The following is a 22,930-nucleotide window of genomic DNA, read 5'->3' on the forward strand; positions in this document are numbered from 1 at the left end:
GGTTTCCTATGAGAGGGCAAATGGGCCCAAACGGAGCGCTCATTTAAGGAGGGCGAAATAAGTGAGGGCGCCTAAAATGAGCGCTCAAGTTAAGGATTGATTGGCTGGTAAAAATAGTTAGCCAATCAAATCACATTTCTTAAGATTCGCGCTCCAAAAAGGAGGGCGCAGTTTATTTGGCGAGCTATAGATTCGCGCTCCAAAAAGGAGCGCGCATTTATTGAGGGCGCAGCTTATCGTTATGGGGCAAATAGGCACAAACGGAGCGCTCATTTAAGGAGGGCGAAATAAGTGAGGGCGCCTAAAATGACCGCTCAAGTTAAGGATTGATTGGCTGGTAAAAATAGTTATCAATTTCTGAAGATGCACGCGCATTTATTGCGCCCGCATGTTTGGATCGCGAGTCGGTAAAAGACTTGCAATGGAAACATTGTCGGAACGGAGACCATAGTCACTCATTGCTTGCCACTATGGCTTCACGAGAACACAGTTGTAAAGACACCCCTGCTAGATGTAACGGTGATCTCAAAGTGTTTGTAAACAAATTACAAAATTCCACCAGAAGACCAAGAAGTCGGGATCGTTTGTGTTGATAATCGTTGATCTATTTACTGTCAGTGTAGTGCGCCTTATTCATGGCCGTGGTTCGACAATATTGTGATGTGCGTGTGTTTGTATGTGTGTCATTGTGCCAGTGTATGTGTGTATGTGCGCTTATGAATATATACATCAGTGAGGGGTTTAGGTATAGGATATGTGGGAATGTGTATCAGTGAGAGGTTGATGTGTGTGTGTGTGTGTGTGTGTGTGTGTGTGTGTGTGTGTGTGTGTATGTGTGTGTGTGTGCGTGCGTTTGTGAGTGTGTTTATGTGTGTGTTTGTATGTAAATGGAACAATATTTTGATACAATGATACTAAATCTTAAGTGAAATTGATATTTATACCCCCGCCCAATGAATACAAACTCAACAAGTAATACGTTTCATACATTGAACATGTCTTCTTTATTGTTCTCAACTCAAAATTCAAATTAAATGTCCAAAGACAAAAATTATTTATAATCTTCAAAAATGTAATGATTCCTCTTGAGTATTCCCAACTCAAAATTCTAATTACAGGTTTAAAGGGACACATAGAAACTTTTGATTTTCCCTCTTTGCCATGCTAAGGTGGCGAGGTCACCCAAATGGATCGAAAGGCATGGCAAAGAGGGAAAATGGAAGCTAATGTTTGCCCCTTTAAAGACGAAAGGCACAGCAAATAATTTTCACAAATGAAACTTTTATTTTTTTGTTATGAACTAAAAATTCAAGTGGAGAGGGAATGAGAGACGTGAGGAGATGACCGGGGTTGCGAGATGGGTGGGGAGTCTGGGCTATAAAGTTCTTTTTTTTTTTTTTTTATTTTTTCTTGTATTTGCCAAGCACATCCTCGTGGGGCTTTTAATCCATAACATGCATCCGTCTACAATGTATCTTCATTCATCCTTCAACATGTATAATAAATATGTAAATGGCAAGTATACAAGACATACAACATTAGGACCTAACCGACAGACGGACATGTAACATACCGACAATACTGATAAAAAAAAGAGAGAGAGAGAGAGAGAGAGAGAGAGAGAGAGAGAGAGAGAGAGAGAGAGAGAGAGAGAGAGAGAGAGAGAGAGAGAGAGAGAGAGAGAGAGAGAGAGAGAGAGGGGTAACAGGGTGACAGACAGGTAAGAGGATAAGTGAAGCAGACAGACATAAGACATACACACACACTCTTGCTTAAAATCTTATAAAAACCTACAATTTTAAACTGTACAAAAAGTTAAGCTGAAATGGACACTTCGCCTTGGTCAATAACCTAACATATATTCGCATAGGGTAACCACTCTGACAAAAATTCAACATTTCTATTCCTGATAAGATTCAATTTCTTTTCAATGTAATATCTTTGTTTTAATATTTTCAAAAAAACATTCAAAAGCGGAACTGAGCCCTGAAGTTTACATTTATAAATATAATATTTTCCTAAAAGAATAATCAAATCTAAAACATTATCAGTGTTCACATTATCATCATTTCCAAATATTATCAATCCTTTTGAAAAAGTCAAATGTTCACAATGTAAACATTCTTTGTGCAATACATTATTCAATTTAATCCAGAAGGTTTTAACAATCATACATTCCCAAAATAAGTGAAAAATTGTCTCTTCATGATACCCGCAAAATGTGCAGAGCGTTGAATTTTTAATTTTACATAAATATAAATATTTATTACAAGGTAGAATCCGGTGTAGGAGTCGCAGCTGAAACCACCTTAAACTGACATCAACAGTAGTTTGAAAGGGTTTCAAGAAAATTAATTTCCAATTCATATTACGTTCACTGGTGCTATTCCATTTTGAAACCGCAGATGGAATATCGTTAGACTGCACAAACACCTTCTTCACAACATGATTTCCTTTTTTTATCATTGACCACACTCTACTATCCACTGATTCATGCTGACAATTCAATGTCTTAAAATTCAATTTCTTCTGATAGCTTTTCACAGCGGATACAATTCCACAATACAACAAAATATCACTTTTAACATTGGGAAATAATTCAGAAAATTCTTGATAATTCAAATATTTACCCTCCAAATTTACTAAATGTTTCACGTGTACAATTCCTTCTTCATGCCAACTCTTATAATAAATGCTTCTTTTACCTCTCACTATGTTATCATTATAAAAAAGACATTCGTACAAAAATTCATCAATATTAACATAAAGTTCTTGCACGCGAGACAATATACTTCTTTTTTGTGTTGGGGGGGGGGGGGGGGGGTATTTTGTTCATCAACTCTCTCTCTCCCTCTCTCTCTCTCTTCTCTCTCTCTCTCTCACTCTCTCTCTCTCTCTCACACTCTCTCTCTCTCCCTCTCTCTCTCTCTCTCTCTCTCTCTCTCTCTCTCTCTCTCTCTCTCTCTCTCTCTCTGTGAATATTTTTGTCATCCTAAATATTGGGGGGGGGGGGGGGGGGGCAAAAAGACATGTTTGTCCCCCCACCCCAGGAACAGCAGCTGCCCCCCCTACCCCAGTTTCCGACGCCAGTGCACTGAGTACATACGCACACACACACTGGTCACACATACACACACATGAAAGCTAAATTTATTAGCACATCTCTGTTTTCAGTGACACTTGTTTTTTTATTACACAGCAACCACCAGAATTTTGTATATGAATTATTCAAATGGTTTGATAAAGTGTCAGTTGATATGAACAAACCTCCCCCACCCCCTACACCTAAAAAAAAAAAAAAAAGGAGTGGAGAGACGGATCAACTCAAACACACATCTGAAGCTGTCGCGCACACAGAAGACGGATCAACTCAAACACACTTCGTTGGGCAGGGGTATACATATTGTTCCATATCTGACTACATTTCACGGGTGAAGCAAGTTTACCTTTAGTAGAGTTTCAGAACAATCATGTAAATTAGTAAGCTTTCAGAACAATCACGTATGAGGGCTTACATGATTACGATGAAATAAATAGTAGACTTTCAGAACAATCATGTAATAGTCACTTTTCAGAACAATCACGCGTAACAGACGCCAAGGATCTTTCTGAAGCATCTCATTTCCACAGCTTGGATCTTCCTTTGCAGTTCTGCTGTGAGGGTCTGTGACTCGCATTCGTTTACAATGTAGGAAGAGATCAGAGGACGGCGTAGCTTCAGTTTGGATTTGAGACTGATGGTCTTGTCTATACAAATAGGCTTTAATGTTGTCATGAATGCTGCTTTTTGTCCAGTTCTTTACAGGCTTTCTATGGTGCGCCAAATTGATATTACTATCGTTAACTGTTATATAGGGTTTTGAAACTATCGTTAACTGTTATACAGAGTTTTGAAACTATCGTTAACTGTTATGTAGAGTTTCGAAACTATCGTTATCTGTTATATAGAGTTTCAGTTTTATCAAAACGGCGCGTCGGTATCGTTCCCAAATGGGAAAACCCTGAAACTGCCATTTCAAAACTGTCTTTTTGCTACAAAATGTACATTTTAACTAGAAACACAATTTAAAAAAACTACAACATTAGTTATTGACCGTTCTTCTGTTGTCGTCTTCTCAAATCATTGTTGAGTTTGTTTAATATTAGGCTTTATCATTTTCATTTGTACTTTCGGCCGTACCGTTTTCCACGTGTGCGGTTTAAAGACGGTAGGCCTACTGAATATTCGCGGAAAAGACCATGACAGACGCACTACACAAAACAGTGGGTTTTTTTCAAAACAAACACAAAACAACGTGTTTCCCGAGTGACATCCCCCACGACGCGTTTTGGAAAACACTGCATGCTTTCGCATCGTGTTTTGGGTACTGGACGGGTCAACCTGACACTCCGTTGCCCACTGCATGCATGCCAGCCGTATGTGTACAAACTGACCCGCACACAGCGCGGTAGCTAGAACGGGTCAAGCTGACACTGACCAATATTTCTGTGAAAACAGGAAGCGTGCTAGCTGTAACGAAGATTTGATTACTTGATTAAACGAAGCAGCGAAATGATGGACTTATCAGACGACAGTTAGTTGAATATGATCTACTAAATGTTGTAGTAATTTAGTGCAAATTCGCTCGAACGAAACGTTCAGCAGCCATTTTGCCGGCATCGAAACATCCGACCACGCCTTCGCTATTTTTAGAAACTCTATATAACAGTTAACGATAGTAATATCACTTGCGCGCACCATGCCGCCGTTTTGCGAAACCCTCGTTATCTGTTATTCATAGTTTTAGCAATAGCGCGCACAAACGCGCTATTGATATAACTCTAAATAACAGTTAACGATAGTTTCGAAACTCTATTTAACAGTTAACTATAGTTTCGAAACTCTATATAACAGTTAACGATAGTTTCAAAACCCTTTATAACTGTTAACGATAGTAATATCAATTTGGTGCACCATAGCTTTCGCCGGTCTTCGAAATCTCTTCACACACACACACACACACACACACACACACACACACACACACACACACACACACACACACACACACACACACACACACACACACACACACACACACACACACACACACACACACACAAGTGCGCGCAGATAATTGTATATTATGAGTGTTGTGCAGGTACAAATAAACGAGATAGACATCAACTACTATAACACCTACCTGGGCGTGGTGACCAAGAGTCCTGACACCTTCACCTTGCCTGACACGTTCACTGATCCCGACCCTGCAGCGCTGTGTGTCGGGTCTGACAGAATAGTCGTCTTCGGTGCCTGGGTAAGCTGTTGACACGTGTGGTGACTGTTGTGCTGTGTGGCTACCAGGCTGGTTGGTGTGCTTTTGCTGCATCGTTTTAGTCTTATTTAAGCTTTGACATTAATTTGCATTAATCTTATGTCATCCTTGGGATTGAAGAAGTAACGTTCATTCTTTTTCCTGTGGTTGCTTTTTAACAAACAAATACAAAAATACAGCAGATTGAAGGACCAACACACACACACACACACACACACACACACACACACACACACACACACACACAGACACACATACACACACACACACACACACACACACACATTAAGAACCAGTAGTCACAATCTAAAAATAGAAACTGGAAGACATCATAACATCCAAAGAGAAAATCGTTTGTGTATGGTATGTAACATTGTTGAAGATGAATATCATCTTCTGGATGAATGCGTAAAATTCCATGAAAGTAGAGAAAAGTTTAAAAAAGACGTGACTAATATTGATGTAGATTATATTAATTATAAACCAAGTGAAATATTTATGGACAAAGATGTTCAAATATGTCTCGGAAGGTTTGTCGCAGAATGCTTTAGAATTCATAGCAATGTGTCAATAACCTTTTTGGTTTGAGGACAATAAACATTTGTTCTTGTTCTTGTTCTTGTTCACACACACACACATACACACACACACACAATCACAAGCACACACATACACAAGCACACACACACACACACACACACACACACACACACACACACACACACACACACACACACACACACACTTCTACGCATCTCCCTCCCTTTAGGTATGTCTATTTGTCTCCCTCTCTCTGTTTGTCTTTCTCTCTCTCTCTGCATCAAGACCGTTTTTGCGACAATTGACTTGGTGACGCATTTACGACCTGCCAACTTGATAGTTTGTACACACACAATTAGTTGAGTTAACCTAACTGTAGAGAAAACCCAAGACGCTGAAGAAAAGAACTCGATCAAGCAGTCTCTGCGTTACTCTGACAACACTGTGTTGCAGAAACAAGAAAAGTGGCCAGTACTGGACGAGTTAGCAGCGGGCAGTAAGGTGGGACTGGCAGTGGACACGGACAGAAGTCTGCACCTCTATGTTGACGGCAAGCACCAAGGGGTTGTCGCCCCTGACATACCTACACCCTGCTACTTCATGTTTGACATGGTTTCAAGATGCACAAAGGTATATTTATTTTGTTTACGTTTTCCTGTTACGGTTTACGATTGAACCTTTTAAGAGAACTGTCATCAAAGCAGCCTGATCGACTGTTAATTTACACATTTGTAATGACGCCCGGATATGTTGTCATCTAATGGTAGGCCTACACGAGCTCATTTCTGCAATAACTGTACCTTTGTTTGGTCCTATTCTGAGTGAGTTTGACCTTTAAGTGCTCGTTGGAAGAGGATGCTTTTTAAGCGCGTTTTTAAAGAACGAGTCCATGGAATCTTTGTTCAAGTCACCAAACTGAAAATGACAACCAAATAAATACACCACCCCCCCCCCCCCCCTCAAGATGCACAAAGGTATATTTATTTTGTTTACGTTTTCCTGTTACGGTTTACGATTGAACCTTTTAAGAGAACTGTCACCAAAGCAGCCTGATCGACTGTTAATTTACACATTTGTAATGACGCCCGGATATGTTGTCATCTAATGGTAGGCCTACACGAGCTCATTTCTGCAATAACTGTACCTTTGTTTGGTCCTATTCTGAGTGAGTTTGACCTTTAAGTGCTCGTTGGAAGAGGATGCTTTTTAAGCGCGTTTTTAAAGAACGAGTCCATGGAATTTTTGTTCAAGTCACCAAACTGAAAATGACAACCAAATAAATAACCCCCCCCACACACACACACACAGAAAAACAGCGAGGCACACACACACACACACACACACACACACAACACACACACACACACACTCACACACACACACGCACATACACACACACACACACACACACACACACACGCACACACACACACACACATACACTCACACAAAATAAAAACAAAATCCCTATATGCACCTGAAAATCTGGAGGTTTCTTGAAGGAAAATGACATCGATCTTTGACCTTGTTTCTCTCTGCCATGCAGTGAGTGTAACTTTGTAACTGGATCCCCATTCCTCATTCAGCAACAGCCTTATATATTGAACCGAAGTTGTGAATCAAGAGCATGATTCCTGTCTTTAGCTGACATGTTAATGGACACATGTTAGTGTCTGGAGTAAAACATTCATACCATTTCAATTGCAGTTAACATTGATTTGTGCTTGTGAACGAGAAGGTTGCATAATATATTGTCTCCTCCTAGTATTGAACACGTGATTCCTGATACCTGCTTGTGAACAGTAATGCTGCATGTTATACTGTTTCCTGCTGCTATATTATTGAAGACTGAATGTCTCGATTGAGAAATTCACGGAGAACGGATTGTTGCAAGATGCAGAGTTAATGCTTTTCTTACAAGGTAGCTGACAAAGCAAACGCTAAGAGATAATGAAATTATCAATCCATCTTTCACACATACTGGTATATCTTTAAAAAAAATATGATTTCAATGGTTGTATTCCATCTTTTCAGGTGACGGCTCTGCCAGTGACGTCAGTTCCTTAAGTACACTTCAGGCAACGCAGATCTTGCCATCAATTTACTCTGAAGCGCTGTCATACTTGTCATTTACAATCTTTTGTCATTGTTTATTTTTTATTTTTTATAAATAGCTTGGTGATACTGTATCAAAAAACAAAACTCTCAGCACATGTGACCGGTTGTTGCTTTGTAACCCAGAAGAAACTGTTAAAATCGTATCTTCTCCTGTCACATAAAACATTGTTTTGAAAATGTCATTTCGGAAACGATGTTAGACGCTGGACGCAAGTATGTTAAAGTTAAATATTCCAGATAGTTTGATGTAAAGAGAGTTACGAGACAAGGCGATTTGTTATATTCATTTGTATTTTTAAATGTGCTGATATGTTGCCATTTGTGATTCGCGAGACAAGAATATGAAAGGCAGAGAAGTGGCGGCTGATACAATACTGTTGTCACAGTTTGCCGATGATACTTCCTTGCTTTGGGATGGTTTTTAACAATCCTTTTGTGCATGTATTGATGTTTTGTGATATAATATGTACAGCCATATTAGGTCTGAAAATGAGCAATGAAAAACAAGTTTCACTTAGCAATTGCAAGCCAATCTCAGTTCAATCTGATTTGGAACCCTATAACATTTCAAGCACTTGGTATTGTGTTTTCAACTAATTTATCTTTGGACTTTGAGACAGAAATTCAAAGTTTGTTAAAATCTTGGTTTAGAAGAATTCTAACTCCATCTGGTTAAGTTTCAGTGATTACAGAGCTTGTTTTGTTCCTTATTCTTAGAGCCATTATAAGATGTTTGATGGGTTGTTGACAGACCAGCTTTTTTGTCGGTCCGAGGGGGAGCATATCGTCTTTTGTTTCATATTTATTGACCAAGGCCGAGTGGTCAATAAATATGAAACAAAAGACGATATGCTCCCCCTCGGACCGACAAAAAAGCAGGTCTGACAACAAACCACCAAACATCGTTTTTGTCATCATTTTAGTAGTGAGAAAATAAGTGCCAAATCAACACAGGGAACCATGCTTTGAAACACAAGTTCCGTTTTGATAATACATGTTTTGGTGCCCCAGCACGTTGTTGCAATCAAAGCTGGCGTGTGAAAGCAACTTTCTGTGTTTTGAGTTCATAATGGGATAAGTATGTCAGGTTTGAGTATGCACAGTTCTGTAGGTTCCCCTCAGTATTCCACCCCCTCGGTTTTCTGTTGTAAATATTAAGCTTAGTGATTGAATGTGGAAGCTACGTTGGGTCAAAGGTCACAGAAGATTTGCATCGTGCAAACAAGGCACGTTGGGTCAAAGGTCACAGAAGATTTGCGTCGTGCAGCAAAGGAAAGAATCGCGATCTTGTTTCCGACTCATTGCCTCTTTGTTTTTCATTAGATCTGTCATTCTGCTTGCTCGGCTTTGTTAGATGTTTGGATATCTTGTTGCTCTGTTCTTTGCTTTTATTATTATTTCTTATTTGCGCTTCGTTCAGCGATACAACGTCTTGTGCACGGGTCAACATTTTTGTGTCAGGGGTCAATTGGTTTGACTTGAACTTGACGTTCGTGTCTTCCGAACGTCTGTGTATCGATACACGCACTCCATGACTTTGTAAGAAGACAAAACATATCGCTAGGTTTCATTTGTTTGTGATGAATTTATGACCTTTCATAAAGTAGTTTTGTTTTTTGGTTACTTTTGCCAGTTTGCCAGTTTGTTTTTGGAACTTTGCAAAGCAGTGTCGTCTGTCTAGGTCTGGGGAATCCCCGAGCGTTTCTATTGGGTTTGCTTTTGATTATCCATGTATAACTTGCTTCCTGCAACTATGGTAACCGGGGATTTATTGCATGGGGAACATGAGATTTATTTCCCAGGTGTTTGTAAAAGAAAACTTGTGAAAATGATGACAAACTGAATTATTTGATGTTTGGTATTGACATAATTATGTGCGTGCTTGTTTGCTCTTGTCAGATAGAAACAACAAACGAACAAGCAGACGGACCTTTTTTTTAAGAGATTTTGTCTTGGCAACTAAACTTTAAAAACTCGGTTCACTTTCTGCTTTCCTGATTTATCATGAGAAGACCTGAACCTTTGGCTAAGGGCCGTCACTTCGTTTGCGCCGATGTTTGTTTGATTTTTGGAAAAGTCAATTCATTGATATTTAATGTTGATACTGTTTCTCATTTGAATTTAAGAGCTCAGAACTCAGAATGGTTGATTTGCTTTAGCCAACGAGTCCTTATTGCAAAGGAGGGGTGGGAGGTGGGGGGCAACAGAACAGTTTATTTAAATGTTGCATGTGAGCACGGAACAGCAGTATTGTGCAGGAACACATTTGTAGCTCTGTTCCTTGACACACTGATGTGTGCTGCTTAGAGCCGTAGTGAATTATTTGATGTTTGTCAGTTATTGAAACAAATATGTGCGTGCTTGTTTGCAACTCTTGCCAGATAGAAACAAGCAAGGAACACGCAGACGAACATTTGTATGTGAGATTTCTTCTGGTTATTTAACTAAGAACATTCTCTTCACATTATGCTTTACTGATTTATCATAGGAAGACAGGTCTTCAAGCTAAGGGCCGTCACTCCGTTTGTGCCAATGTTTGTTTGATTTTGGAAACGTCAATTACCGATCTTGTTTCTCATTTGAATTTAAGAGCTCAAAGCTCAGAATAGTTTATTTGCTTTGGGCAACGAGCCCTTCGTGCGAAGGGGTTAACAGGGGAGGGGGGGGGGGAGCGGTGGGGGTGGCGCACAACAGGACGAACAGTTCATTTAGTTGTTGTATGTAAGTGATGGGCAGGAACATTCTCGAGGAAGAAAATATTAAGTTCTGTTTCTTGACACACTGGTGTATGCAGCTTGAACACCATGTACACGTTGGAAGATATTCTGGGTTCATGCCCAAGAAACCTTTAAAGCAGAATTTAAATGATTCAAAATACACATCAAGTGCGTATCTTGGTTTGTTTGTGCATGAAAGCTACGTACACATGCACCATTACAAACAGTGCACATTCTTTTGATCAGCCTAGTCATAGCTTGTCACGTGACCTAAGGCCGGGACGCCCCGAAAAAGAGACACACACACTGAGCTCGCCAGAGTGTCACTGTGGGCGGATCAGACTAGTGTGTAGCTGTTTGCTTCATGTTGTCGATCAGTTTAACTGTGACACGTTGTGATACCGCTTACTGCCTGTCAAAACTAAATCATTCAGCAAGTTAGTGTACATGTTATTTAACCTTGCGAAAAGCAGAGTGTCTGTGTTGTCACAGTGCAGCTATTTTCGGTTTCCATTTCTCAGAAATGTCGATTAATAATACTGTAGGCTACATCATTCTGGCTACCTGCGCTGAAAAAAGGACACGATTGAACATCGAGCACTGGTCATATTTTCGTCGTGTTACATGTTTGTGACAGCTTCATGATGAACACTGTCAGCATAATTTACTTTGGTGAATTGGAGTTTAAAGTTTGGCACACAGATTCTATTCTCGGTGTCTGTGTGCATCGCTTCACTTCCTGGTTGATTCAAGGGAGGCAACTAATCCCCTTGGCATGTCAGACATATAGTTGTCGTTGGTGCAAGTTGTCTCTCTTAGACCAGTGTAAGTACTCCAGTAGCAGCTCATGTCCATATTCTTCTGTCACCCCCCGTCCACTCCACACCTGCTATTGATAAGAGGACGACGGATTTTGTTGTGTTAAACTAACCAGATTTGTTTCAATTTAAGGTCATGCACTCAGGTCTGCATTTTGTGCCTACTTTGTGTGTGCTTATTGTTTTTTAACAGTCTGTTCTGTGTAGCTTGTTGCTGCCTGTGCACTATGTAGAGCATTGGTCTGTGCTCTGTAGACTGTTTCCATTTGAAGGTGTTTGTGTGTGTGTGTGTGTGCGCGCGCTTGCGTGCGTGCGTGCGTGTGTGTGTTTGTGTGTGTTAGTGAGTGAGAGAGAGAGTGTGTGTGTGTGTGTGTGTGTGTGTGTGTGTGTGTGTGTGTGTGTGTGTGTGTGTGTGTGTGTGTGTGTGTGCGCGCGTGTGTGTGTTTAACTGTAACACTCTTCACACTCTGCCCCGCCCTTCACACACAATAACAAAGATACAGAGAGACATTGCATGGCAGGGAGACTGACAAAACACCTCAACTGTCGACTAAAACAACAGTAAATAACTGAAAAGTTACAACTCAACTGTTCACTCGAACATAAGTAAATCCATGAAAAGGTACAACCTCAACTGCTGACTAAAACAAACAAAACCACTCACTCATTCTGCATTAAAGATACATTTAAAATCAGAATCAAATTATTATGAATAAAGAAAAAAACAAGGTCTTTAATTTGTTGGTGCATGAAAGTTACGTACACATGCACCATTACAAACAGTGCACATTCTTTTGATCAGTCTAGTCATAGCTTGTCACGTGACCTGAGGCCGGGACGCCCCGAACAAGAAAGAAACACACACACTTCTACCCGCGCAGAGCTCGCCAGTGTCACTGTGGGCGGATCAGACTAGTGTGTAGCTGTTTCTTTCAGTTTGTTCGGTAAGTTTAATTTCTACGCTTCATGTTGTCGATCAGTTTAACACGTCGTGATACCGCTTACTGCCTGTCAAAAAAGCAAGTTAGTGTACATGTTATTTAGCCTTGTGAAAAGCATAGTGTCTGTGTTGTCACAGTGCAGCTATTTTCGGTTTCCATTTCTCAGAAATGTCGATTAATAATACTGTAGGCTACATCATTCTGGCTACCTGCGCTGAAAAAAAGGACAAGATTGAACATCGAGCACTGGTCATATTTTCGTCGTGTTACATGTGTGTGACTGCTTCATGATGAACACTGTCGGCATGATTTACTTTGGTGAATTGGAGTTTAAAGTTTAGCACACAGATTCTATTCTCTGTGTCTTTGTGCATCGCTTCATTTCCTGGTTGATCCAAGGGAGGCAACTAATCCCCTGATATGTCAGATAGTTGCCGTTGGTGCAAGTTGTCTCTCTTAGGCCAGTGTAAGTACTGAAGTGGCAGCTCATGTCCATAATCTTCTTTCACCCCTCGCCCACTCCACACCTGCTATTTATAAGAGGACGACGCTTTTTGTTGTGTTAAACAAACCAAATTTGTTTTAACTTGAGTGTATGCTCTCCAGTCTACATTTTGTGTGTGTGCTTATTGTTTTTTAACAGTCTGTTATGTGTAGCGTGTTGCTGCCTGTGCATGATGTAGAGCATTGGTCTGTGCTCTGTAGACTGTTTCCCTTTGAAGGTGTGTGTGTCTGTGTGTGAATGTGTGCGTGTGAGTGTGTGTGTGTGCGTGTGTGTGTGTGTGTGTGTGTGTGTGTGTGTGTGTGTGTGTGTGTGTGTGTGTGTGTGTGTGTGTGTGTGTGTGTGTGTGTGTATGCGTTTAAGCGTGTGTTCTCCCCTCCTATCTATCCCTTTTCATTCTAATGACCCAGACCCCTTCTTTGTCGCGCCCATTTCCAATTTTGAGTAGAAAACAGCAGCAAAAAAACAACAAACAAATTAAGTAGATGTGCAACGCCAAGGCACTGCATACCCCAGCGAAAGACAAACCTCTCTCTCTCTCTCTCTCTCTCTCTCTCTCTCTCTCTCTCTCTCTCTCTCTCTCTCTCTCTCTCTCTCTCTCTCAAACACACACACACACTCACACACACACACACACACACACACACACACACACACACACACACCCAAGTTACACACGTACACACATACACACTCACTCACACGCACTCACTCACACACACTTCACTGTACACACAAAACACACCCCCATACGCACATATAGACAGACGGACATACACACCTTTACAAACAAACACACATACACACACACATGCAGAGAGAAAGGGGGAATGTACGTTCTGGCTCACTGATTCCGACAGACCCTAAATATTAACGCAAAATAGGCTTCTGGACTAAACTTTTACTAAAATGAAACATGCGACAAAATCAGAAAAATACTGCATAAATCCATACAAAAAAAAATACAGTAAAGTAAGGTTGTTTTGAACCAATTCCGGGTCTGTCGGAATCAGTAACCCAGAACGTACATTCCCCCTTTCTCTCATACAACGCTAAATTTAGTTTCCATTGAAATATTAATCCAATCTGCCCTTCGTAGCCAAGCCCAACACTACCGTATTGATCTGGGAAGGAAACCAGCCAGCGTGTGTTTTGCGAGGCCTGCAAGCTTGTCTTCTATATTCCTCCAATGGCAAGACAAGATTAAATCATGTAATAGCAACAGTTACGTCACGTCCGCCCAACACTTGGTGTTGATAGTAACATAGCATAGTGATTTTGTCATTTTTCCTGGTGCTGTGGTGGTGTGAAGACGTGTTTTCTGTGAGAAAAGTGTTTTGCCTGTCTCAAGAATCTATAGAGTTAGCTCCAGGAAGTTAGAGAAGCAAACGCTGCACAACAAGCTCTGTTGGATTATTCTAGACAATCAACTTATTTAATTCTTCCTGAAAATATGAATCAGCAAACAGAACAAGAAGTTAGGAATTTATCACAGTCAGACACTTCTTCTAGTATGGAGCAGGATGATCATGGACTTCATACTGGGCTCAGTCAAGACTTTGAGGTGATTGATTTACCGAATGTTGACACTGAAAAACTAGAGAGTTTAAAAAAACACATTGAGTACCATACAAAACTTCTTGAATTTTACAAACAACTTGATTCAATTTTCCAAGAGAGAGGACATAAGGCTGCAGAAGAGTTTGAATTGAAAGCAAATCTCCCCAAAAAGCCAATACCTGTTACCTTCCAAAACAAACGGGGAAAGAAATCAAAAGTCTTGACTTCACTTAGAGGGTCGGAGCTCCTAGAGGGTCTAAAAAATCATCTGTACTATGATGGTTCAACAAGCGAATCTTTGTTGTTTAGTACAAGCCGAACAACAGATATTGAGGAACTCAAACAAAAGCTTCTTGTTTGTGAAAAACAATACAAAAGTAAAGCAACAGATACCCTAAAAATTGTGGTTGTTTATGGACAATATTTAGATGTGCTGAGGAATAGACATTTTGGAAGATTCAAGGGTGTTTGTTTTGAAGTGTTACGTATAACACCTAGATGGGCGAGAGATCTCATTAACATAAGCATTCTTCTCAAGACATATCCCAAATTCCAACAACTAAATCTTCCAATAAAAACAATGTTGTCTCTTCGCAAGCACATCCATCAAGCCTTGGAAAACAATGAAGAGGAAGCAGCTTTTTGGATTGGTAAGTGTTATTTCTCTCTATTGCATACATTTGTTTACTGGTAACCAACGAGGGGATCTGCAGTTCCCCTCCTTAGTAACGATGAGCATAATGGTTTATTTTTAGTATAGCTCTATTAAATATGTATTTGTTTACCTGTAACTAAGTAGAGGAACTGCATTTCCCCTCCTTAGCAACGATGAGCTGGATTGGTCAGTGTTATTTCTCTCTATAGCATACATTTGTTTACCTGTAACTAAGTAGAGGAACTGCATTTCCCCTCCTTAGCTACAAGTTTTCATTCTTTTTGTTTATGTTTTCAGAATAACCGGTGGATCCGGCTGGGAAAACGTGCGTGCTTCACTGCTCTACTTCGCTTCAAAGGCTGCCTTCGGGCGGCCGCCGAGTGTTAACTTATTCAATTGACTTGTTTATTTTATTCAAGCTTTTGATAAGTGTACTTGGTGGCTGCTTTGAAACTCAACAAAGCATACTCCCCTTTCACAAACACTTCCCTAACGCAAACAACGACGTCCTCTACCCCACTGCAGTCAAAACAAAGCTGTCATAGCGGGTTTTCCCGATTGACAAAAATTCTTATTACACACTCAGACTATTTGAAGCCGCGTTATTCTCCAGTGCCCAATTGCATAAGAATATTCTGGTGATGAATAAACGCGCTTTGTGTCATTAGCATCTAAAGATTTCTTGTTTACAATAGTTGTGTTGATCTGATGAAGCGCGGAACTGATCTTAGGGTTGTCATGGTGAAACACTCGCTTCTGAAACAGTGCTTCCTTGTAGTTATCATGCGATATGCTCGACTTTACAACCTGTTTGCTTACACCCTTTGCTTTTTTAACCACCCCTTTCTCACTTGCAACACTGTACATCTTTGCACGCAATCCAACATACTCCTTAATTATCTTCCCATTCATTTCATCTTTCATCTTTCCAATAACCTTCTTGTTAACATTTGAGTGCAATGGTGATTCTTTAGGGTAGTCGCAAGTGTCATAAAAAGAATCTTTTCCTTTTACTGCAGGACTTTCAGCTTCTAGATCTTTGTAAATGTCATCCGCTGGAATGTCAAGTAAGAATGAATCTGTGTCTGTGTAAAGTACTCTCGATTTGGGATATCTTGGTTTCAAATAATCATACAAAAACTCAAGCATCAACAGTTTTGACAACTCTAGCACAGTAAAGCCTATGAATACTGGTTTGTCAAGCTTGACTACAAGTTTTTTCATTAAGATACCATACAGCTGTTCATGAAAGTATTTAAAGTTTTGATACTGTGGTTTGGATGTCAGCTTGATGGCCTCATTTTCTCTTGTAACAAGTCTAACATCCTTTCTCTTGTGTGGGTTTTCCATTGTCTTACCAAAGCAACTGTTGTTCATCAGTTTAAAAAAGTCTTTCTCTGATGCATCAGCGGCTTTGGTTCTCAGTTCTGTGTTTTTCATGATGTAAGGTTTCATAAACTGTTCTTGATCAAATAAAATTATACGATGAACAGCCTTCAAAATTAATCCATGTCTAATGTAAAACTGTAACAGTCTGTAGTGACACACATACTTCTTTTTGTGAAACAGATTGGGCACCAGCTTTGGGGGTTCTCTTGGGTTTACTTTTAACCTCTCAGCCGCTAAAGGATAATCATTATGTAGATCATGAAGTGATAGTGGATAGTCTAAGTCAACTTCTAGTATCCATCCCTTTCGACTGTCTGGGCCTGCTTTTAATATTGTCAGCACAACACATTGTGAAAATGGTCCTGAATAGATCTTAAAGTTCCGAAGTGGAAGCGTCTGACACATTGCCCAACCATACAAATTGTTTGCATCTAGATACATGATGTAATTAGAAGGTTTCATAGGATCAAAGTCGTCCAAGTATTTGTTGTTGGCTTTGCAGTAATTGTGTGAAGCCATACTGATTCCTCCACGTAGTCCATTTTCAATCATCTGAAGTGTAGGTAGATCTGATAGCAAGTCAATCTTTACTCCTGTAAATCTAAGAAATGCATCCCAGCTCATGCCTGGTGCAGATATGTAATGTGAAGGATCTAGATTGTAGTGCTTCATACATGTTGTTCTGTAATTCTCAAATATATCTGCAAGTAAACAAACATCAGCCAACAAATATTGATCATGATAATCACCCATTGTATTACATCCTAATTTATTCCATGCAGTCTTAGCGTGTTCATAGTCTTCGTCACTTATACCTTTACCCTTCAGCCGTGAGAAGTAAGCATCCTTTGGTGGTAACTCATCTTCATCAAACCTCTCCCACGAATCCATGTATTCATATGGATAGACTCCCTTTCTAACTAAGTCACTGTCAAAGTACTTACATGTGATTGGGAAAGCAGTTAGTGATGAAGATAAAGACTCAAGTGTTCCCATCAGATGTTGAGCAGAATCGTAGAAGTATAAACTATTCAGAGTAAAGGCCATGTACTTTTCTGAAGACTGCGCAATGCATCTTGCTTTGTATTCATCAGTTACTGCCTGCATGATCAGATGTGAATCATAACCGCGCAAGTTATGGAAGAAGATTGGAAGCTTCCAAGTCTTAGGATCAAACTTTAATTGTAGATTACATTTGCTGTGTGCTGCTCCTCGGAACTGCCCACTTACATGATCATGATCTCTTACTATTGGATTGTCTGTGTTTGGTGTTAGACTTTGTTCGCATATCCAACACTGTGTGGTAGAGTTAAACTGTTCTTGGTCTTCAGGTTTCATAACAATGTCTGAAAGATTCAGTTGTTTGGAGCAGTCATTTCGCACTTGGTTCATTTGCTGTAAGAAGTTCTTTGCTGCATTAGGTCCTCTGTACAATTGCGGTTTAGAATGTTTACCATCTGAACTAACAACAATAAATGCATATGAACAGACTTGATGATTACTTAGAGTTACTGTTTTAGGTAGGTCTTTTGGTAAAGGTCCTTCATATGGCACAATGATAGATTCAAAGTCAGCATAAACAACATAAGGACTTTTCTGTAGTTTGCATACATTCTTAAAATACACTTTGCTGTCTGGCGGTGGTGTTGTTAACTTCACAACCGCATCATCAACGCTCTTACAATGTTGCTTGTGTATAAGTGCTGCATGAATTGATGGAATACGCAAGAGACATCGCCTACAAAAGTCTTGTTTACTATTGTGATTGCTTGTGCTCGCCATCAGTCTACTCATTGTACGAATCAAAGTGTAATGATATTTTACACCATCAGTCATTAGTAACATGTCAACATGGTTAGTATCACAATCACCAATCGTTGGTGAGTTCTTTGATATTCTGACTGGTTTCAGTTCATCTTCCTCATCCCACGTGTAAACATTTACGGTGATGGGTTTGTTTTGCTGTTCAAATTTGTCAATGCTTGTAATGCTGACAGGAAATTCAATACCAGTAAAGTTTAGTTTATTTCTGTATGCATGATAGTTAGACACTCTTTCTGCATTTTTCTTTACACTGTACAGTCTTGCCAGAACACACCACATAAAACATTTGTCATCATCATTCTTTATGTTCAGCACAGCACGTTTTTTGACAAGAGCAGGAGGTAAAGGTATGTAACTTCTACCTCTGATGGGGGCAAATTTACTTAGCTTCAATTCTATTTTTAGAATTTCACCTTCTGACCATCCGGATCCTTTCATCTTTGCATCCTCTGCAGCTTGCTCAAACCGTTTCATCATTTCATCTGCCCAGTTTCCATTCAATTCTGCCATAGAATTAAGTGCTAGTTGTCTGGTTGAAACATGAACTTCTAGCACCTCATCACTGACTGTTTTGTATTTTATTAAACTGACTATCTGCGCTTTTACTGGAGGTTCAATCAACAAATTGTTTGGAATTTGTTCAATGGCGTCTTGCACACTGGACTGCACATTTTGAGGATCCGTTACTTGTAATTCAACGGTGTCAAATACTGTCGATAAAGATTCTAATACAGAGTCTTCCATCGCTGTGAGTTTGATTTTATAACTCAAAATAAAAATATAAATTAAAAAAATGAAGTTGCTTAGAATTCTTTCTCAGAGCTTCCATTTTTGTTAACACTATAAAATCTGAAATAAAAAATCATTTAACATTTGTACCACGTGGAACTAATTGTAATTCCTCTTTTACAAAGGCTCTTTGCGGTGCTGGTTCTCTCAAGTAATATATAGGTGGATTTGTCTCTACTACTCTCTTGATTTCATGAATGTTAATACTCCAGATTGGATCCGTTGCACGCTTCCTGCTGTCACCCTCAGCTTCACCGGGTGCATATAAATATCTGACTTTCTGATTGAAAGGTAGTAATGCCACTGGCGTTGTTGACTTTGGAGCAACAGGTATTGTTTTTTGTTTGATTGCATCAACTGGTCTTAACCCTGTAGCTTTAAATACCTCCAGATTCATTGCTCTAAGTACTGATGGTAATCTTTTGACCCATTCAGTGTTACGCAATTTACTTTCTGTGTCCAAAAATTCCTGATGGTACTGATATGAAAACAGTTTTTCTGCCAACTGTTTGTTAAAGCTCTCAACAATAGCCTGTGACCTGTGGTTTCCTGGAATACCTCTCTTCACTGTAACATGATGTTTTAACAGAAGCTGGTTGACAGCTCCTTTAAACTCCTTACCATCATCGCACTGAATCATTCTGGGATACTTTAGTGGTCCACGTCTGTAAATTTCTTGCAGGGCAACAGCTGTAGCTATAGCACTTTTCTCTGTCAACGGTTCAGCATCTTTGTATCTTGTTGCAACATCAACTACAGTCAGTGCATACTTATATTTCTTCCTTCTGACTGTGTCATGCGGTAAATACAGCAGGTCTATTTGATGAGTGTCATTCGGTTTAATGTTAACAAAGTGTGGTCGTGTAATTTTTCTTGGTGCAGGTAAATAGATCTGCCAAACTGCCTGCTTTGACAACCATTTCTTTGCTATATCTTGAGAAACACCTGCTGCGTCACTGAGCTTGTCAATAGCAGTTCTTCCTTTCCAGTATCCTTTTGGGGAATAATATATTTTAGATAACAAAGCATCACTCATGGTTTTTTAAATGACAGAATATTAAGATTTGACAGCACGCGAAATAAAGTAAACAACAGCCATACCAATAACAATGAAAACAATCTCTCCCACCTTCTGCTCTTCTGAAGGCTGATAAAAGTCACCCAGTTTTGGAGGAGCACTTGTCTTCATTTTCTTTCCAGTTACAAGATAGTATTCTTGAATGGCTGCATCAACATTGGCAAAGGTTTTGTTTGCATGTCCTTGCTGCCTGAGTTTATCATTCATAAAGTCTAACTGCGCAATTCGTTTCTTCTCGTATTCATCCTGTGCTTTCGCCAGTTGTTCCATGGCTTTGTTGTGCCTTTCCCTCTCTTCACCATTTTGCAGTTTAGAAAACAAATAGTTGCTGCCAGAAAATGCAAGCGCATTTACAATCGCACCTCCCACCATCATAACCAAGCTAGCCATTTTATTGTCTTACATGTTTATATTTTCTGGAATAATTCCTTGCTTCACCAGGAAGTCTTTTGTTGCAAAGGAAGCTGTCACAACACCAATTAGTTTAGCACCGTCTTCGAAGTCTAACTTTCCCAAGTCGGCTGGTTTCATTCTGAGGAGACTTTTACCCAGCATTGTGTAACCTACACTCAAGCCTCCAATCACTGCAGCGTGATAAACTAGATTAACTATTGTCTTTTCAGAACTCATTTTTATGTTATCAAAATTAAAATATTAAAATTATTCCATATGAAATGAATCCACTGCAGGTACTACTGTGGGCTTTGTTATTGTTTGTACTGCTTTGTTTGTTGGTTTTGGTGTTTCTGATTTTGGTGTTTCTGATTTTGGTTTTTCTGACACTTTATATTTGCCTTGCCAAAGTTTGTAAAGCAAGTATCCACCTCCTCCAACAACAGCTGCTACAGCTACTTTTCTGTATGATAGAAATGAAGATTTTAATTCTTGATCAGTTTGTGTGACCTTAGTCACTTCAGGAATGTTTGGTGTCTGCTCAACTTCAGACATAATGTTCTGCTTTGCCTTTTGATTTAACTTTTTTTGTCTGTTCCATTCGGCTAGTTTTTTTTCCTGCTTCTACTCTACCAGGTTTCTTTGTCACTGTGTTCACTTCTGGTATTTTCGTCTGCTCCACTGTCTGCTTCAACTGATCTGTCATCTTTTTTATTCTGAAAATTAATGTGTTTGAAAGTAATTAATCCAGCAACAAATGGTACTAATAAAGCACCAAATCGATAATACAGGTCACAGGCAACAGATTCGAGGGACTTGGAAACAACAGGGTCATGAGTTAGATCATGTGTTAAGTCTTCCTCCGAGTCGAGAGGTGTAAAATGTCCAAAAATCTTTGTGTACAAACCTATAACAGTCTGTCCAATACTTCTAACCATCTTAGAACCAAGCACTGATTCATACCGTCCATGATACTTTTCTATATCTTCTGAGGAAAGATGTTGTACTTCTTCCACAGTTAACTGCTGCCCAAGGTAGTGTTTTGTTTTTCCACAAACAGCAAGTGAATACAATCTTTCTTTTTTATCAGGTATAGTCCTACTGTCACAGATTTCAATATCTGTAGCAGTCTGCATCAGCAATTCATCACAGTTCATTTTATTTTGATGCAGAATAAAATTAAAATCTAGTAATTAAACTTGAGTAAGAACTTAGGTAGGAACTTGAGTAAGAACTTGAGTAAGAACTTAGGTAGGAACTTAGGTAGGAACTTAACAAGAACTTGAGTAAGAACTTGACAAGAACTTGACAAGAACTTGACAAGAACTTGAGTAAGAACTTGAGTAAGAACTTGACAAGAACTTGAGTAAGAACTTGACAAGAACTTGAGTAAGAACTTGACAAGAACTTAGCAAGGATTTCTACAAACATACATACTGAACTGGTTGATCAGTTTTTAAAACCAGTTTCGAGTGCTTAGAAGATTTCAGATTATTCTTTATTCTTTCTCTCTCCTGTTTGTTTTCAATGACATCATTTTCTCGAAGGCACTCTTCAAAACTGTCACGGTCCTTTGAATAGAACAATGTTATTGTTTTGAGTTGCTCTCTAAAGTCTTTCAGAACTGCATTGTATTTTTGTGTTAATATCCAAACTGATATTAATGCATGTCGTCCACTGAATGCAAGCTTTGCTAGTGCACTTTTCTTTCTAACAATGTCACGTTCTGCTGCACAGTCATCAATAATAAACAGTGTTGGTGTGTTCTGAAAAAGATCGAAATAATGCTCCAAGCAAACATTTAGACGATCAGAAGGATTTACAATAAATATATTTTGATCAGACCATATGAATTTTCTCTCCTTGTATGTTCTGTTATGCTTTATGGTTGGACAGAATATGACTATGTGTTCAAAGTGATTTATGTAAACAGTCTGTAATAAATCCAAAACATATCTTGTTTTGCCGCAACCTGTTGCCCCACAAATCAAAGAACAGTGTGGATCTTTTGGAAGAAAATCTAGATACTTCATTTTAACACGTTCAATAAACAATATCCTGTAATCTGCTTTCAGAGATGTTTAACTGCGCATCTGACACAACAAACACGTAGATCTTAACTGATTTACTACTACTCCCTACTTCCTTTTCAATTTGTATTGTGATTCCTTCTGATCCGTTTTCAATTCGCCTTCCACTTCCATGCAGTTTGTTGTCGTCAGTTGTTCTGAGATCCAGCCATAACGCATATTTATTTGTCAAGAAATCTTCTACGCCAACACCGTGTAAAT

General features: G+C 39.4%; 2 protein-coding genes and 1 long non-coding RNA gene across 14 annotated transcripts in view; 2 read left to right on the forward strand and 1 right to left on the reverse strand.

Moving 5' to 3' along the window:
* The window catches only part of LOC138948610 (neuralized-like protein 4), a 197,164-nt gene that overhangs the window by 74,008 nt on the left and 100,226 nt on the right, over window positions 1-22,930 (forward strand). The window lies entirely within an intron of this gene.
* The window catches only part of LOC138948617 (uncharacterized), a 148,540-nt gene that overhangs the window by 44,199 nt on the left and 81,411 nt on the right, over window positions 1-22,930 (reverse strand). The gene's annotated exons all lie outside the window — the stretch shown is intronic.
* Window positions 5,021-10,852, forward strand: LOC138948615 (neuralized-like protein 4). Of its 2 annotated transcripts, XM_070320184.1 has the most exons (3): window positions 5,021-5,297; window positions 6,309-6,485; window positions 7,890-10,852. In XM_070320184.1, the coding sequence occupies exons 1-3, from the start codon at window positions 5,127-5,129 to the stop codon at window positions 7,920-7,922; spliced, it is 381 nt and encodes a 126-aa protein (XP_070176285.1). In that variant the 5' UTR covers window positions 5,021-5,126; the 3' UTR covers window positions 7,923-10,852. The 2 variants fall into 2 exon arrangements, 1 of the variants encoding a protein (XP_070176285.1); XR_011450040.1 differs by lacking the exons at window positions 5,021-5,297; window positions 6,309-6,485 and adding an exon at window positions 6,815-6,829.

Source organism: Littorina saxatilis, linkage group LG15 (assembly GCF_037325665.1).
Source record: "Littorina saxatilis isolate snail1 linkage group LG15, US_GU_Lsax_2.0, whole genome shotgun sequence".
NCBI lineage: Eukaryota > Metazoa > Mollusca > Gastropoda > Littorinimorpha > Littorinidae > Littorina > Littorina saxatilis.